At 35.8% G+C, this 15,570-nt stretch overlaps 1 protein-coding gene across 5 annotated transcripts in view; it reads right to left on the reverse strand.

Annotated features, from left to right (window-relative positions):
* Positions 1-1,278: 1,278 nt before the first annotated feature.
* Positions 1,279-15,570, reverse strand: part of atp2b3b (ATPase plasma membrane Ca2+ transporting 3b) — a 116,522-nt gene continuing 102,230 nt past the window's right edge. For 3 of the 5 annotated variants that reach the window (XM_056448750.1, XM_056448749.1, XM_056448754.1), the window contains one exon: positions 1,279-6,283. In XM_056448750.1, coding sequence (XP_056304725.1) covers positions 5,867-6,283 — 417 coding nt within the window. In that variant the 3' untranslated portion in view covers positions 1,279-5,866. The remainder of the gene's footprint in view (positions 6,284-15,570) is intronic. The other 2 variants (XM_056448752.1, XM_056448751.1) reach the window with 1 other exon arrangement.

Below are 15,570 nucleotides of genomic sequence, written 5' to 3' on the forward strand. Positions count from 1 at the left end.
TGTTGAACTGCTTAAATGTCAGTGATTTCTCTTCTTACTACATTTGACCAGGCACACAATCTGTAATATTGATGAGTCTTGAGGGGTGCCATTTTCCTCCAAAAATATTTCATACAGTAAAGCAAACAAAAATTATTGAATTTTTTATTTATTTTTTTTATCATAATTACCGATTTGTTGATATATATATTTTTTTAAATTAGGAAATGTATTTAGGAAATCTAACATCTGTGGTAAAAAACTTGATTGAGTGGTTGACCTGATTGATTTATTTTATACTGTACTGTAAATTAGACATAGTGTGTTTGGGGTTTGTGTTTGTTAAACAAAACATGAATTGTTAAGCTGTTTAGTTTTACTTATCAGTTAAAAACTTTAATTACAAAACCCCACAGGAAAATCTTGAAGGAACCCATAGCAAAATATTTTTCTGTGTTTCGACATCCTTTATGCACCACTTGCACATTGTAATTTAGTTTATATTTGTTACATGGCACACCGTTTCTATTTTCACTTGATTGGAGTAGTTTGTGTTGAGGATAGTCAGTGTTAACTAATGTGTAAAAGCGTTTGATTTTTTTGTGTAAACTAAGATTTATACCAGAAAATATGCAAACGAATGGTAATTTTGCAAAGGTATTATAATTTGCTGTTAATTTGCTCTTCATCTTTTTTTTTTTAAATGAACCCATGAAATTTTGTGATTTCTAAAACAATAGTATGGGTACTGCAAGAAATCATATGGCCAACCCATTTTTTACACCCATTGCTCCTGACCTGTGGAACAATGATGCAAAATTTTCAGTTCATGCAAAAAAAACTGAGTTTTTCCATAGGGTGAGCATCCTCACATAATGACATATCTCACATGGGAGTTGACGCTACATTATTATGTTTTTGTACATATGTCACTATGTAATAGAAAGCTCACATAAAGTAACTAAATATGAACTCTCCTTTTATTGTAAAAATTGAGCAAGGAAAGATTTAAGTGACAAAATGCTGGAAATATGAAAACTAACTTTTATAATAGAAACATTAAATGACCCACAGTAATTGTAAGTAATACAAACTACTTGACATTTCTCTTGAATTTTCACCATTTTGAACTGAAAATGTTGCGTCAGTTATGTGATCTGTGTAATTCTTACTTGTATGTCAGACAAGAAACATTTAGCATTTTCAGCATATATATGTACATAAATAAAAATGAATGTCAAAAATAGATCAGCAAGCTGAAGAAATAATCACAGGCACACAATAAAAAACACAACCACAGACACTGGTCAAAGTTATTATTGTAGAATACTTTGATTAGATTTTTTTTATACAGACAAAAAGTGTTGATTTATTTTCCCATTAAATTCTTAGATTTCCATACAGTTTAGTCTACAGTATACAGCTGTGTTCTTTCATCATAGATAGATACTTTTTTCTCTTAAGTAACAGGCAGGTAATTATTAATATATTTAAGAGTTTCTTTTTTTCTCTTTTTTGTCTTTTTTTCATTGTAGAGCAGTAAGTGTATGTTCAGGAGAATGTGCAACTGTTTTTTCCATCAGCTAAAAGAGCACTGATGGAAAAAGACAATAATAATTACAATAATAGTCATAATAATAATAATAATAATAATAATAATAATGTACAAGCTGTTCAATTTATATTCTTTACAAAAAAGCAAAAAGAGAAAGAAAGAGGAAGAGACAATAGAGTAAAACAAACAAAAATGTGCTTAAATCGTAAACAAAAAAATGCACATGTGCACATTTTGGCAAAAATGTACAGTGATGGTGCAGTTGTACAATAATTTATAACTTTTATATTAAATATAGTATATTATTTACTCTTTTTCACATTACATTTTTTCACCTTACCTTGCGTGATTTTTTTTCTACAACAGAATGGAACAAAATGAAGGCAGACGATGGAGTTTTGGATTATCTGTTTTCTTTTTTAATATATATTTATATATATGCGCATATATATTTGTCACTCTATCAGGAGTCTTAATAAAGTGGCTGTTTGTTGTGGTGGAGAGGAGGGATACCATACATATGCCACTGTAATATATAAATATCATCACTGTCTGGAGATGATTGGGGTATACGTCTTAGATATAGTTAGATTTAGAAAAAAAAAAAAAAAATTAAAGACGAGCATAGCTTGAGGCCTATTTTGGTAGTTAAGCTTTGCTGAGGATAAGATAAGGTTAGGAGATGTTTCTTTATCATGGTTTAGCAGGTACACTGAGCTATCCTCCCTGACCACCACTTTGGCCTGCTGATTGTGTTTGGGTCTTCAAATAGGTTCAGCCTGTGAGACCTGCCAGCGCTCTCCATATTAGAGACTCCACTGGAACTGTCTGAAACTGATTGAACCCATTGAAAGGTCGCACACATTCATGCAGATACAGCACACATGTGCTTCAAGGAATATTCCGGGTTCATAAGTTAAGCATTTGAGGCAAAATGCATATAAAGAGACAAATGTTTCTTTTTTTTAAAAAAGAAAAAGAAGAGCAAAAATTGAGGTTACAGTATCCTGGTTGGCATTACAGAGTTGATATTTTAGAAATGTTGATAAATGAGGTATAAATTGCAGACTATTTCTATTAACCAAAGTTATGCAGCTAAATCTTAATTTGTTTTCCTTCAACAATAAGTCATTCTAAAAATAATGACGACAGATGTTGGTAGGTTTATGTATATCCCTGCGATATTTCATAAAAGGAGACGCTAGCATGATATCCAAGCAATAATAGCTGCTCTTACTAGCTAGCTAGTAAATATTACACTCATCCCCTTACAACTCACTTAATTTTTGGTTCACAACACCACCCTGCAGGCACAGGACATCAACATGACGTCATATTGACGTTGTATCCCAATGTACCCCAATGTCGTGGGGATGTTGGATTTGGTTTGGAAATAAAAATCGGGTTGACGTCAGAACCCAATGTCAGGCCGACGTCAGTGTCCAACGTCCAACCTAAAATCAACCAAATATCAACGTCTAAGCATGTTACACCTTGACATTGTGTGGACGTTACCACTATGCCATATATCAGAAATTAACCTAAAGTTAACGAAATATCAACATAATTTGACGTCGTTATTCGACGTCAAAATAACGTAGTCCCTGGACACTGGCTGGACATTGATTTTTGGTGACCTGATGTCATGACCTAAATCTACCCTAATATTAACGTCTTATGATGTTGTGTGTCTGCTGGACAGTGTAACCCCCACTATATTGCCATCCATACGGTCAGTCACTATTGCATGTCTTGAGGCCAGAGAATTGATTTTTATCAACATCACTCTTTCTAGCTAGCCTCAGATATACTCATTCCATACTTTTACTTTAACTGGTTCTACTTACTCAACTTTAAATGGGATGAGGACAAATGTTTCCTGCATGAGAGGCGAGCACAGGGACACTAAAGACCGAAAAAGTGTAAAGTGCTATTGAAAGAGTGAGTATTCTACTATTTCTGGATTCGATTCCAGTCACACCGTATCCTAAAGTTTTTGCTCTTTTTAAGAAAAGGAAGGTCCAAACCCAGAATATTCCTCTGAAAAATGGGTTTCCACTTCAACGACAAAATGTTCTAGCCGAAGGATGAGTCAACCCATTTTAAGCAGTGTGTCTGTTGGCATTTAACGATTAGTCATACTGGCAGTGCAACACTGCTCCACCTCCGGGCTCCACGCCACAAACAGGGCAGAGTATCAGGAGGAGAACATCAGCATGGACAACAGCACATTAATGACAGCACAGATGCGCTGGGAGGAGAATCATGTGTCCACCAACTGCTCAAGAGCCACACTGAAGCATCGACAGACAAAAGTGAAGTCAAACAATGACAGTGAAGGGCGAACGCTATGATATCAACATGCTCCGCAAAGACACAACCGACCAATGCAATGACATGATCTAGTGACGCTCATGCTTGCATTGTCTGCTTTCAATATTCGCCAGTTTCTCTGAACTGGACAATCTAGAAAAGTATTCTATACAGATAAAGGTTTTCTCTTGTTTTTTTTTTTTGTTTTTTTTCTCAAGATCAATATGTACATGTTGTGAAGCGTATTTCACAGAGCTGTGGGCAGGGCAGTCTGTTGCATAAGTGCCGGTCTCATTCCCCAAAATGATTGTATTACATTACAATGCTTCGACTGTAGCGGTATGATCATAACGGTACCATTCCATACGATAATGGGGTGTAAAAGGAGGTATCCCCGGATGGTACGGCTGATCAATGGACATCAATGGAATGTAACTGAATCAAACACACTATCATGCATGCCTTTATGTATATAATAGAGATTATTGTTCTGTGCAAACATATTGGGAAATGCTAACAAATAGACCAATAGCCAAACAGTGTGCCTATCGAAGTCCATGGCGAAGGTTTGCTCAGTGGACCCCGATATTGTGCAAAAGTAATGATACCCTCATGGATTGTCCATTGTTAGTATCTTTGATATTTAACTATGGTATGGCAGTATAAGATGGATTCCCCTACCCTGGTGACCACAGTCCATAGATATTCACAATCTAATAAATATATACCACATGTATGAGGAAAGCATGTGTGAGTGCGAATGCGTTTAAAGGGCCAGCAGGTATGCATGTACTGAGCGAACAGAATTATTCATGTTTAAAGGGTTAATGCATTTGTTGGTGTCATTTGCACAACATGAATTTTAATGGCTTCAATGCGAAAGAAATATAAGACACCATTAAATGTTGAGTCTGGGCAAACCCACTGAAATCCTTACAAATCTGACTACTTTGAACTAAGACATATTAACAAGGCCATTTTGTCGTAAGGCTGATTGCCAATGCTAAGATCGAAAACCACCTACAATCCCATGCACGACCATTACATCTCTGCGATGGGGTTGCCCAAATCCTTTACCCTGTAGTATATTTTAAACATAAACATCGTGTGAATGTTTAAAATATGAGCATGATTCCTATCTTAAAATAAAAGAAGCTTACACTCGTTTAGAGTATAGCTACAAATCGCCCCTTAAAATAATCAAATATTTGACACAAAATGCTGTCAAACAATGTGTTGCAGCAATGTTTTTGCCTTTTTGTTATCAGCAGATGCATTATAATCGAGTTAGCCTAAGCTTCAAATTAATATTATCTTTGCTTTGTTAGTACTTCTTTTTTTCTAGCTTGTTATGCTTTTAGGACAGACACAACACACACACACACACACACAGACACTTAGAGAGAGAACAGACATTTCAGTGAAATGAAAAATAAAAGTTGATGATCACAATAAATAAATGAGCAAATAAATAAATAAATAAACAAACGTGTTTTAAAGCTAATCCATAAAGCATTACTCAGAGTAATAAAAGTAGTATTCTGTGAAATCGCAATGATAATCCGAGCACTCATGAAGAAGGTGGCTATAGTAGAAGTCAAAAATGATAGTAATCATAATATCGAGTTTAGTAACACAGATAAAAAGTAAAGTGAATGGACCCCTAATCCACCCGTAGGGAACGAATTCCTTTGCATTCGGAGAAGTCAAAAGTCACCAGCACTAAAATCCATCAGATCTGGATCCCTCACCTTCTCAGGTCCGTCCAAAGGAACCACAGACACGCAGCAGACTGACCTCGTCTTCACACGGTGAGAAGAGAGGTGTCTGTGGGGCTGTTGTCAAGACAAGAGCAGTGATAGTGCTTCCGGTGGATGGTGGTGGTAGTGGGCAGATGATTGTAATGGGATGACCCTGTCAAAGTGTTGGGTGTCAACCACCTAAAATATGTCCTTAGGAGCCTCCCCCACCAGCCTGATCCACACAGATCCTCAAAGTTTTTATGGTCTCCTCCCTCAGTCATAGTGAGGTCTCCAGGGCGAAGAGGGGACTCAGCTTTTGGGACGGGGGTGTCCAGTGGCCGTCGGGGCCTGTGGGGAGGTTCAGGTGGTAGACGGTGCTCTCGATGGCGTTGTTGTTTCGGTTTGGAGTAGCAGGGAGGCTGTACTGGCGGTAGGGACGGGGCGGAGGGTGCGAGCGCTGCGGTTGCTGGACTGGAGGAGGAGGGGGCTTTCGGAAGGCCGGATGCAACTGGTGGTTGTGCCTTGACCACTCTGATTCGTCGTCAATGTCGGTGTCGTCGATCAGCGGGATGTTGTGAATGTAGTCGTTGATGAGAAACTCAGGGTGCGCCATGAAGTTGTGGATGGAATTCCGGGACGCGGGTTTCTCGATTCCGTCATAAAGGGAGCTACGGAACGCTTTCACCACCCGCATCTGCACAAGGACAGAGGGGGGGCAAGGTACACACAGAGAAAACAGAGTGAGGACAAAGAGAGAGGGTTGAGATCAAGGAGGAAGAAGCAAAGAAATCTCTCAGTACATGTGTGATAGAAAAGACCCGTAACATCGTTGACCCTGTTCTGGACATGCCTTACAATGCACAGACAGCTCAAGATCAGGTTGCTGCAAAATACACACTGAAGCTGTTAGTTAGCTGTTTTGGATAGCTAATGTTTTTATTTTTAGTGGCACCAATCAGAACCGCAAGGAATAGAAATTTCTTTAGTCAGCACTGGACACTGGATACTGGGACATTTAACTTTTCTGTATCACTCAGTTTGTGTTTGCTGTTTTAAACCCAAAGTATGCTTTAGTTTTAGGATTAAAAGCAGGGTGCGAATTACAGGGGGTTTGTGGGGAATTAATCCCCTTAATTAATGCTTGATCCCCCCTAAAGGACGTCAAAACATGATGTATGGGGGGTCCCTTTGAATCTGAGAAAAAGTTCACTCTGATCTGTATTTTAAATAATAATGTTAATAATTAAAATAATAGATATCCATTTGACCACCTCTATAATGGTTCATATCATTGCAAATGCATAATCGCACCAATCAGTCTATGCGAGAAAAAAGTCATTTAACAGTCTGAAACCAGCAGATTTAGAGCACCGCAAAAGTTCACAAGACTGATTTCTTATAAAATAGATGTTTGTTTCTACATAAAGCCTAAAATTAAAGTCAAAAGTTTGTATAGTTTGATCTAAAGCTAGCCGAAAATAGCTAATCAAGGGTGCATTTCCGAAAACCATTGTTAGCCAACTAAGGTCGCAAGTTCCGTCGTTACAAATATACTGTAGTTCAATGATTTGGCATTTCCCAAATCCATTGTTTCAACGAACATTCGCAAACTGCGTCGGAAACTTGTACACTTGCAACTATACCTCTAGAGCTGTAGTTAGAATAGTTCCTGGCTGTGCTCTATTCCCAGTTATCCCCCCTATGCCCTATTCATTTAGAACATGCTAACATTTAAACTTGGAATTATTTTTAAAAAGCAATAAAGTCATCACTCTGAGGTGTAATTTGCTTTCAAAGCATTTTTAAAGTTCAGTTTTATCGATCTTCATGTTTACAATTGTGTTTCCTTCACAGTACACTTTGAAAACATTGATGTCATTTTAAGCACAGCTGTGGCTCATGACGAAAGCTATAGGAGACCTATTATTTAAAAGCAGAATTTAAGTTATGTCTCCAAAGCTTGTGAAAACAAAACAAAAAAACATAGCATACGTTAATGCTAATTTGTAGAAGGTTATTTATTAAGTATCTGTACTGTATATGACATGGGCCTGTTGGTTAGAACATTTCTGCAGTGGTTTGCATGTGTCAAATTGAAAAAGTAGACTTTTCAAAAAATAAATAAACAATATCCTTCTTAATAATAATAATAACAAATAATAATAATAGGGCTGCACGGTGGCGCAATGGGTAGCACGTTCGCCTTACAGCAAGAAGGTCGCTGGTTAGATCCTCGGCTGTGTCAGTTGGCGTTTCTGTGTGGAGTTTGCATGTTCTCCCCGTGTTCGCGTGGGTTTCCTCTGGGTACTCTGGTTATACAGTAGGTTTATTGGGTAGTATAAGAGTGTGAATGAGTGCGTATGGATGTTTCCTGGTGATGGATTGCAGCAGAACGGCATCCGCTGCGTACATATGCTGAATAAGTTGGTGGTTCATTCCACTGTGGCGACCCCAGATTAATAAAGGGACTAAGCCGAAAAAAGAAAATGAATGATAATAATAATAATCATTCATATCATATTCTTAATATTATTATTAAAGTAGGATTTTGTTTATTTCCTAATATTTAATAAATATTAAATTTCATTTCTTAATAAATAGCCTCATTATTTATTTATTTATTTATATGATTTATTAATGAGATTAGAATACGTGTTAGCTTTTGTAAGTGATTTATGTTTTAGAATAGAATATGTAATGTTCTCAATAATATTCGTTAAAGAAACATTGGCCCTATATGTGCCATTTACATATATTTAAATTAATATGGAAAAGGAGTGCATGTTTTTAGCAAAACTAATACCGCATTTTTTTTAATGCGTGTGCGTGTAAAACAATATAATTTGCAAGAAGAAATTATGGGGTTCTTCCCTAAAGAAGTTGTTACCGCCGCGTTTCGAGCATCATTATGGGAATTTTACGTTATAACTAACGTGGTTCAAACGAAGGATCTGCGACAGAGAAACTATGGGTTTTGTTGTTTGGGAAACGCACCACAGGCCAGAATACACTAAATAGCCTATCCCACAAAACACTGAAAACTATATATTTTATTAATAAATTAGATGTAATTAAATAAATACATAAATTTGATTCACTGAAGCATGAATTACACAAACTAACATTACCGAACAAGTTGACCCCCTAATCATCAATGTATAACTGCTTTAAAAGGATATTTTATGCAAATTTGAAGATTCTTCATCCTTTACGTGTTCTAAACCTGATGGAGTTTCTTTCATTCATTGAACACAACAGATGATATTTTAAAGAAAGCTTATAACCTGTAAGCATTGACTTTCTTAGTATCTTTTTTCCTACACCATGGATGTCATTGCTTACAGGTTTCCAGCATTCTTCAAAATATCTCCTTTTGTGTTCAGCAGATGAAAGAAACTTATGTTTGGAACAAGTGAAGGGTGAGTAAAGTGAGTACATTTTCACTTTTGGTTGAACTATCCCTTTCATGACCTATAAGGCTTTATGAGTAGTTGAATTGTTCATTCAAAAATACTGATTCATTCAGGAATGAATATTGTATGGTGTCACAATAGTACATTCATTTTACATTTGCATATAGTCAATTGTTGAATAAGAGGAACACCATACTTGCAATCATGCAGTTTATTGCTGGTCTGGATATATATTTTTAATGAGAATTGCTTATTAAGCTGAGGTTTCCAGCTCAGTAATCTACTAGTTAATAATATCAGATTTTTGTTTCCTCAGTGCTTCATCCACCAATGCACCAGTGCTGCTTAAGTAAACACAATTCTGCTTTAGGGTTTTATGCTGCAAATAGTAAACTATGCACATTCTTTAAACTAAAGCTGCGCAACCAGATCTTAAGAGTTTCTCAAAGAAAGACAGATGACAAACCAAATGAAATTAAATCTTAGACACAATAAATGGACCCAAGCAGTCAGTTCACAGTTATCACTCAAAAATAAAAGTAATGGACATTCTCATATGCTCAAAACAGAAAACAGACCAGGCCTTAATCAAATAAATGAATGGAAGTACAAAACAAAAGGCCAATACAAAATATACAGTATGCTATGTGTGTATATTGACATATCGGTGGTGAAAACTAAAAAGTAGTGACAAGCAAAGAAAGAGAAGCATGTCTTGATACACACATAGACACACAGGCAATTGAAGAAACAGTGGGTAATAATCTGCAACACAGTGCTAAGCAAAGCGGACATGACTCAGGACGTATCCACAGTCATGCACTACGCTTTACTCAGTTTTGGAGGAGCTTGGATTTACTCCTCATCGCATTCAGATGTGTGGTAACAATGAAGCAATGTGGTTGTGATGTCATTGACAGAAGCCGTGGAGACAACATGCATACATGAGGCAATCAGTCAATGATGTCGGTTAATGCCAATGAGTGAAAATAGGTCATAAATTGTAAAGGTATACTGTAGCTGAGGTGTGTTAATTATTGGAAGATCTATATTCTAAATCTGTGGTTTATCAGGCTCTATGATCAGCAACCTGACTTTCATTTCCATTTGAACATTATTAAAAAATGTTCATTAGTAACATTAACTACCTTCACCATCCATGGAACATTTTCCCTTTTCAAAGGTTTCTTTTCAGTTGAATTTTTTTAGACACTAACACAATATATTTAATGTTCTTTTGGGGCACAACTTTATTTTTAAGAGTGTTTTTCTCTACTGTCTATTTAAAAAAAATTGGAAATTCCGAAATTTTAATAATAAGAATAATAAGCATTAAACATGTAGTGTTTGCTCAATTATGGGCTTGTCACACTTTGTTTAAAATGGATTATCGCTATTTCAACTAGTTAAAGGTGCAATAGGTCAGGGGTTCCCAAACTTTTCAGCCTGCGCCCCCTAAAATAACAATCCCAGTGACTCGCAACCCCCAATATTCTCTGAGGTGGTTATAAATATACAAACCTTGCATGTAACGGTGCACACACACCAATAGGTCCAAGTCTATTCTTCGTTTAATTTTGGAGAACGCCACTCGGAGATCATCCTCTCTGTTCAGTTGTGGCTTGTATTTATTTTTAATCTACGGGAGTGCCGTAAAGGTGTCAAACGTTTAACCTGGTACCATGAAATCAATCTGCTGCATCTGACCCTATTGCTGTGTCTTTAATCTAACGTAATGACCCCAGGGGTCGCAATCCAATGGGAAATAAATGAGCATGCCGTTTTTAAAAATGTAACTATTAACTATTATTTTTATCTTCTGTACACTGTAAAAAAAAACAATTCATAATTTTACTTTTTTTTTGGCAGCTGGGGTGCTGGGAAAAAACGTAAAATAACGGCCACTGAATTTTACCAGAAGATTTACCAGAAATTTAAATTTAAGGACTTTTCTGTAATTTAACGTCCGTTATTCTATGGTAAATTTCTGTAATTTAACGTCCATTATTCTACGGTTAATTTCTGTAATTTAACATCCATTATTCTTCGTTTTTTTACAGTGTAGGTTATGGATAAAATATGGTAATTCTAACAGTTAAATCAATTGAATTTCCCTGAGGGGTCCCGACCCCCACTTTGGGAACCACTGCAATAGGTGATGGTCTTCAGAATTGTGTCTTATTTTTTGTTATGCTGGTTGAAAGTCTCTTTTCATCCTGATGTGCAATCATTAAATTAGGTGATCCAAATGTATTTACATTTATTTTAATAGTATGTGGATGATGTAGGACCAATAATAGGTTGGTCAATCAAAAACTTTAGTCCGAACATTTTGAAAGGCTGTCCTGCCATTCAAAACACATGAAAATTATTTAAAAAACTGTAGTATGAAGTATTGTGTGAAGTATTGTAGTGTTTAGTGTAGTTTATTATTATAGTGCACATTAATGCATTCAGGAGGCGTGGCTTTGGATGCTGATTTGGATGCAGGCTTTCAGTGCTATCATGCCAACATTAGCATTTCCTATTGCACCTTTAACTATGTTGTTGTAAAATGTCCAAAAGTGGACAAACAGATACAAGAAAACGAATAAAAATAGGTTTAATTAATTCTTACAGGCACGCACGCATCCACCACATTTCCATTTTTTTCATATGACACTGTATGATTAAAATTATAGGTAACACTTTATTTTTTATAGTCGATTTGAGTATTAGTATACTGTCTGCTTAATATCTGTTGATACTGCTCCTTCAATAGACATTTAACTGACTATAAGAAACTTTGCAAGTACATGTCAACTTGCACTAACCATAACCACAACCTAACCGTCTACTTAAAATCTAATGAGAATTAGTTGGCATGTACATGCAATGTAATTTAAATTCAACATGGACCATCAAAATAAAGTGTGACCAAATTATATTCTAAACATATATTATAATAAAATAGCCAGTTCTCTTATTAAGAGCAATTCAGTATCATTTTTGTATCGGAGTTTTGTAACTGTAGCTAAATAATAGTTTTATAGTTCTGGACTATATATACACTACAATACAAAACTTTAGTTAGTAAAACAAGAACTGTTCACCGCTAGATCATGTTACCTGAGGTACCTTAACATTGTGCTTTACTGCATTTATCCAACTGATTTCTCCAAAGTATTTGAACTGAAAATACTACTGCTACTACTACTGCTACTTCTACTGCTACTACTACTACTACTACTACTACTACTACTACTACTACTACTAATAATAATAATAATAATAATAATTTGCTGGATGGTATAGTTTGAAAGGTTTTTGTTTTCCTTTTAATGTGACCTTATAAAAGTGCCCATAAATGAAGAAACACCCCCACACGAATGATCTGCAGATGTAGGCTTTTTCTAGTATGACAGATCACTCTGCAGTTGTTCAGATTACACTGACTACCAGAGGAGAAGTTATCAAATTTCCAGACACATCATCTAGACGGATGATGATGACTTTTCTGACTATAGGCACTTCCTGGCACTGAGCCATTGATTACATGACACCGAGCGGAGTGACAGAAGACCTTAACAGCCGCTATCACACCGACAGGAACAGAGCAGGCACAATAAACAAGGTCACAGCATCTCTGCTTTCTGCAAAAGTCACCTTATCAGCACAAATGGATCACACCTTCGTACAGTATCATAGGCCCGGAATTGAATTTGGTTTTCTATATCTGGGCGTTCTGGATTACCATTCAGATGACAGATTCGTTCGTGGATGTGTGGAAAAGCACATTCAGTGGGAGAGAAAAGAGAGAGAGAAAGAAAGTGCGAGCATTTTTTGGCATGCAGCAGTGCAGATGAAACACACACAGAGAAGAAGAGCTTGATGAGATCTGAAGAGAAAAGAAGACGGGAGGCGATCGGCAAGCAAAATGCTCATTCCAGTGCAGCCGTCTCGTTGTCGTGTTACAGGAACAGAAACAATGAGAGTCAAGGTCAAACTCAAAAGCTTGAATGCATGATGGTAAGCAGTCAGGCTCATGCTGTAAATCAAATGCGGCTGGAGCACATACACACACACACGCAGATGTCATTTGTGTGTGTGTGTTTGTGTATATTCAGATAGAAAGAGATTTGAGGGTGCAATCCTTTGCTGTGGCCACAGGCGGGTGCAGCCAATCCCAAACCACATCTCAACACTCACCCAGCAAAGGAAAAGAAGCTAAAATGACCAAGAAAGAATTTACAAGAGACAAAACAAACAAACAAACAAACAAACAGGAAGGGACAGTCAAGCATTTGGTTAAAGTGCTGTTTTTCCAAAGAGCCTGTTTGTTCATGCAAGTCTGAATTAAGAAATTGTTTGTTTTCATTTTTGTTCTTTCTTTCCATTTATTTATTTATTTATTTAGCATGGATACAGGTAAACGTTCGAGTATATCGCCCACTTTTGGGAAATGTGTGTTTCTGTTTTAGAGCTGATTTAGTTTATCTCTGTTTGCATGCCAGATTATTGTCCACTGTCTCCCCCAACGCTGTCCTTCAAAGAAAAAAAGCTTGATGGAAAAACTTTATCATTAAACCCAAAACGCAAAAAAAAGAGACTTCTTTACTCAACAAATGTTTCCCAAAGATGTCTGAAATGAAAATAGAGCTACAAAGATAGACTTGAAGCAGACAGAGTGATAAGATGCAGGAAAGGAGAGGAATTAGTTAACAAAGAAGTGATGAAGTAATGACTGTGTGAATGCATTGAGTTAAAGATATGGACCTATTTTCACTTTCGATAGAAGATGAATCAGAAGCGAGTAAAAAATCTGATTATGTTTCTAACTGCTGTCCTAGATTTGGCGATTCATATTTAGAAGTGAATGCAAATGCTGTAAATTATACAGTGCTTCCATCAACGTTTAAATGGTTGACTGTCCTCGTTGTGTATCACAAATTCTTAGATCTGACTTGTGTGTCCTGTGGTGCTTGTTGGTTTACTGAATATCTGCAGTGGTTTCTATGGCAGTGATGTTTATTATTAAAACAGTAACAGCAGTAGAAGCAGCAGGGATTGCAATACAGATGTTATCTTACAGCATGACAACATGCTGCCTTTGCATTGAATTATTACTGGCAGAAATGTAGGCATATGTGGCTTTATGTCATGCTGCCTTTTCCTCCCACAATTAAAGAGCTGTGCAGAGTAGACCAGACTGACTGGCCGTGCTGTATATGCTCATATTCTACTCAACTCAATGTAAAACATCTTTCTTCAATGAAATTTGGTGTTCATACTTCCTACATCCAGTTTATCCTTGTATATTTCAGCAAAATTTGAATTTTCCCAACTTATTATGCAAAAATCTTGTTTTTCGCCCATATTTACTTTCAATATTCTTCCTTGCTGACCGCTAATAGTCTTCTTTCATGCAAAAACAGCCTAATTAATGATGGACATGTCATAATTTAATCATGACATAGTATTGTTGAAGTCAGAATTATTAAACCTCCTGAATTTTTAGCCCCCCTGTTTATTTTTTCCCCTAATTTCTGTTTAATGGAGAGCAGATTTTTTTAACACATTTCTAAACATAATAGTTTTAATAACTCATTTCTAATAACTGATTTATTTTATCTTTGCCATGATGACAGTAAATAATATTTGACTAGATATTTTTCAAGACACTTCTATACAGCTTAAAGTGACATTTAAAGTCTTAACTAGGTTAATTAGGTTAACTAATTATTAGCCTCCCTTTGAATTTTTTTTCTTTTTTAAATATTTCCAAAATAATGTTTAATAGAGCAAGGAAATTTTCACAGTATGTCTGATAATATTTTTTTTTTCTGGAGAAAGTCTTTAATAAAAAAAAAAAACATTTTAAGGTCAAAATTATTAGCCCCTATTTTATTAGACTATTTTTTTTTCGATAGTCTACAGAACAAACCATCATTATACAATAACTTGCCTAATTACCCTATCCTATCTAGTTAACCTAATTAACCTAGTTAAGCCTTTAAATATATCTCCTGAACTTTGGTCCCATATTAGACTCTAAGGTCAGTCATGTTAAACTCATGCGAACTACATAAAGCTAGTTATTGATTTGAAACCTTTCCAGACCACAGGTTTTTTTTACAATTTTACAATTCTTGTACAATTTGAATTTGTAAAAGTAATTTTGATTTATTTTTTTAATTTGATGTCCACACTGATACACATTATCAGATTTGGATTGATAGACTGAGGAAGAAAATACTTTCACATTTTACTAAATCCTCCTATGAATTATGTTATGTTGCATTTTATATTAATGCAATTAAAACTAAACCATTGTTTTAAATCTTGAAACATGTTGACTTTTTGTAAATTTGCAACTATATAACTACAATATTATTATAATCCCTTAATACTTTCAATTTCTGTCAACGATTTATTTTGATGATCCCTCAACCAGACGTTTTACTAATTATGGTCCTGTTTACACCTGGAATTAGGATGTTGAGGAATTAAGAAGTTGAGGAAAACAAAGTCCTGTTTACATCTGATATTTCAAAAAGTTACTTCATCCTAGGTGTATATGACTTTCTTT

The sequence above is a fragment of the Danio aesculapii genome, chromosome 23, assembly GCF_903798145.1.
Source record: "Danio aesculapii chromosome 23, fDanAes4.1, whole genome shotgun sequence".
NCBI lineage: Eukaryota > Metazoa > Chordata > Actinopteri > Cypriniformes > Danionidae > Danio > Danio aesculapii.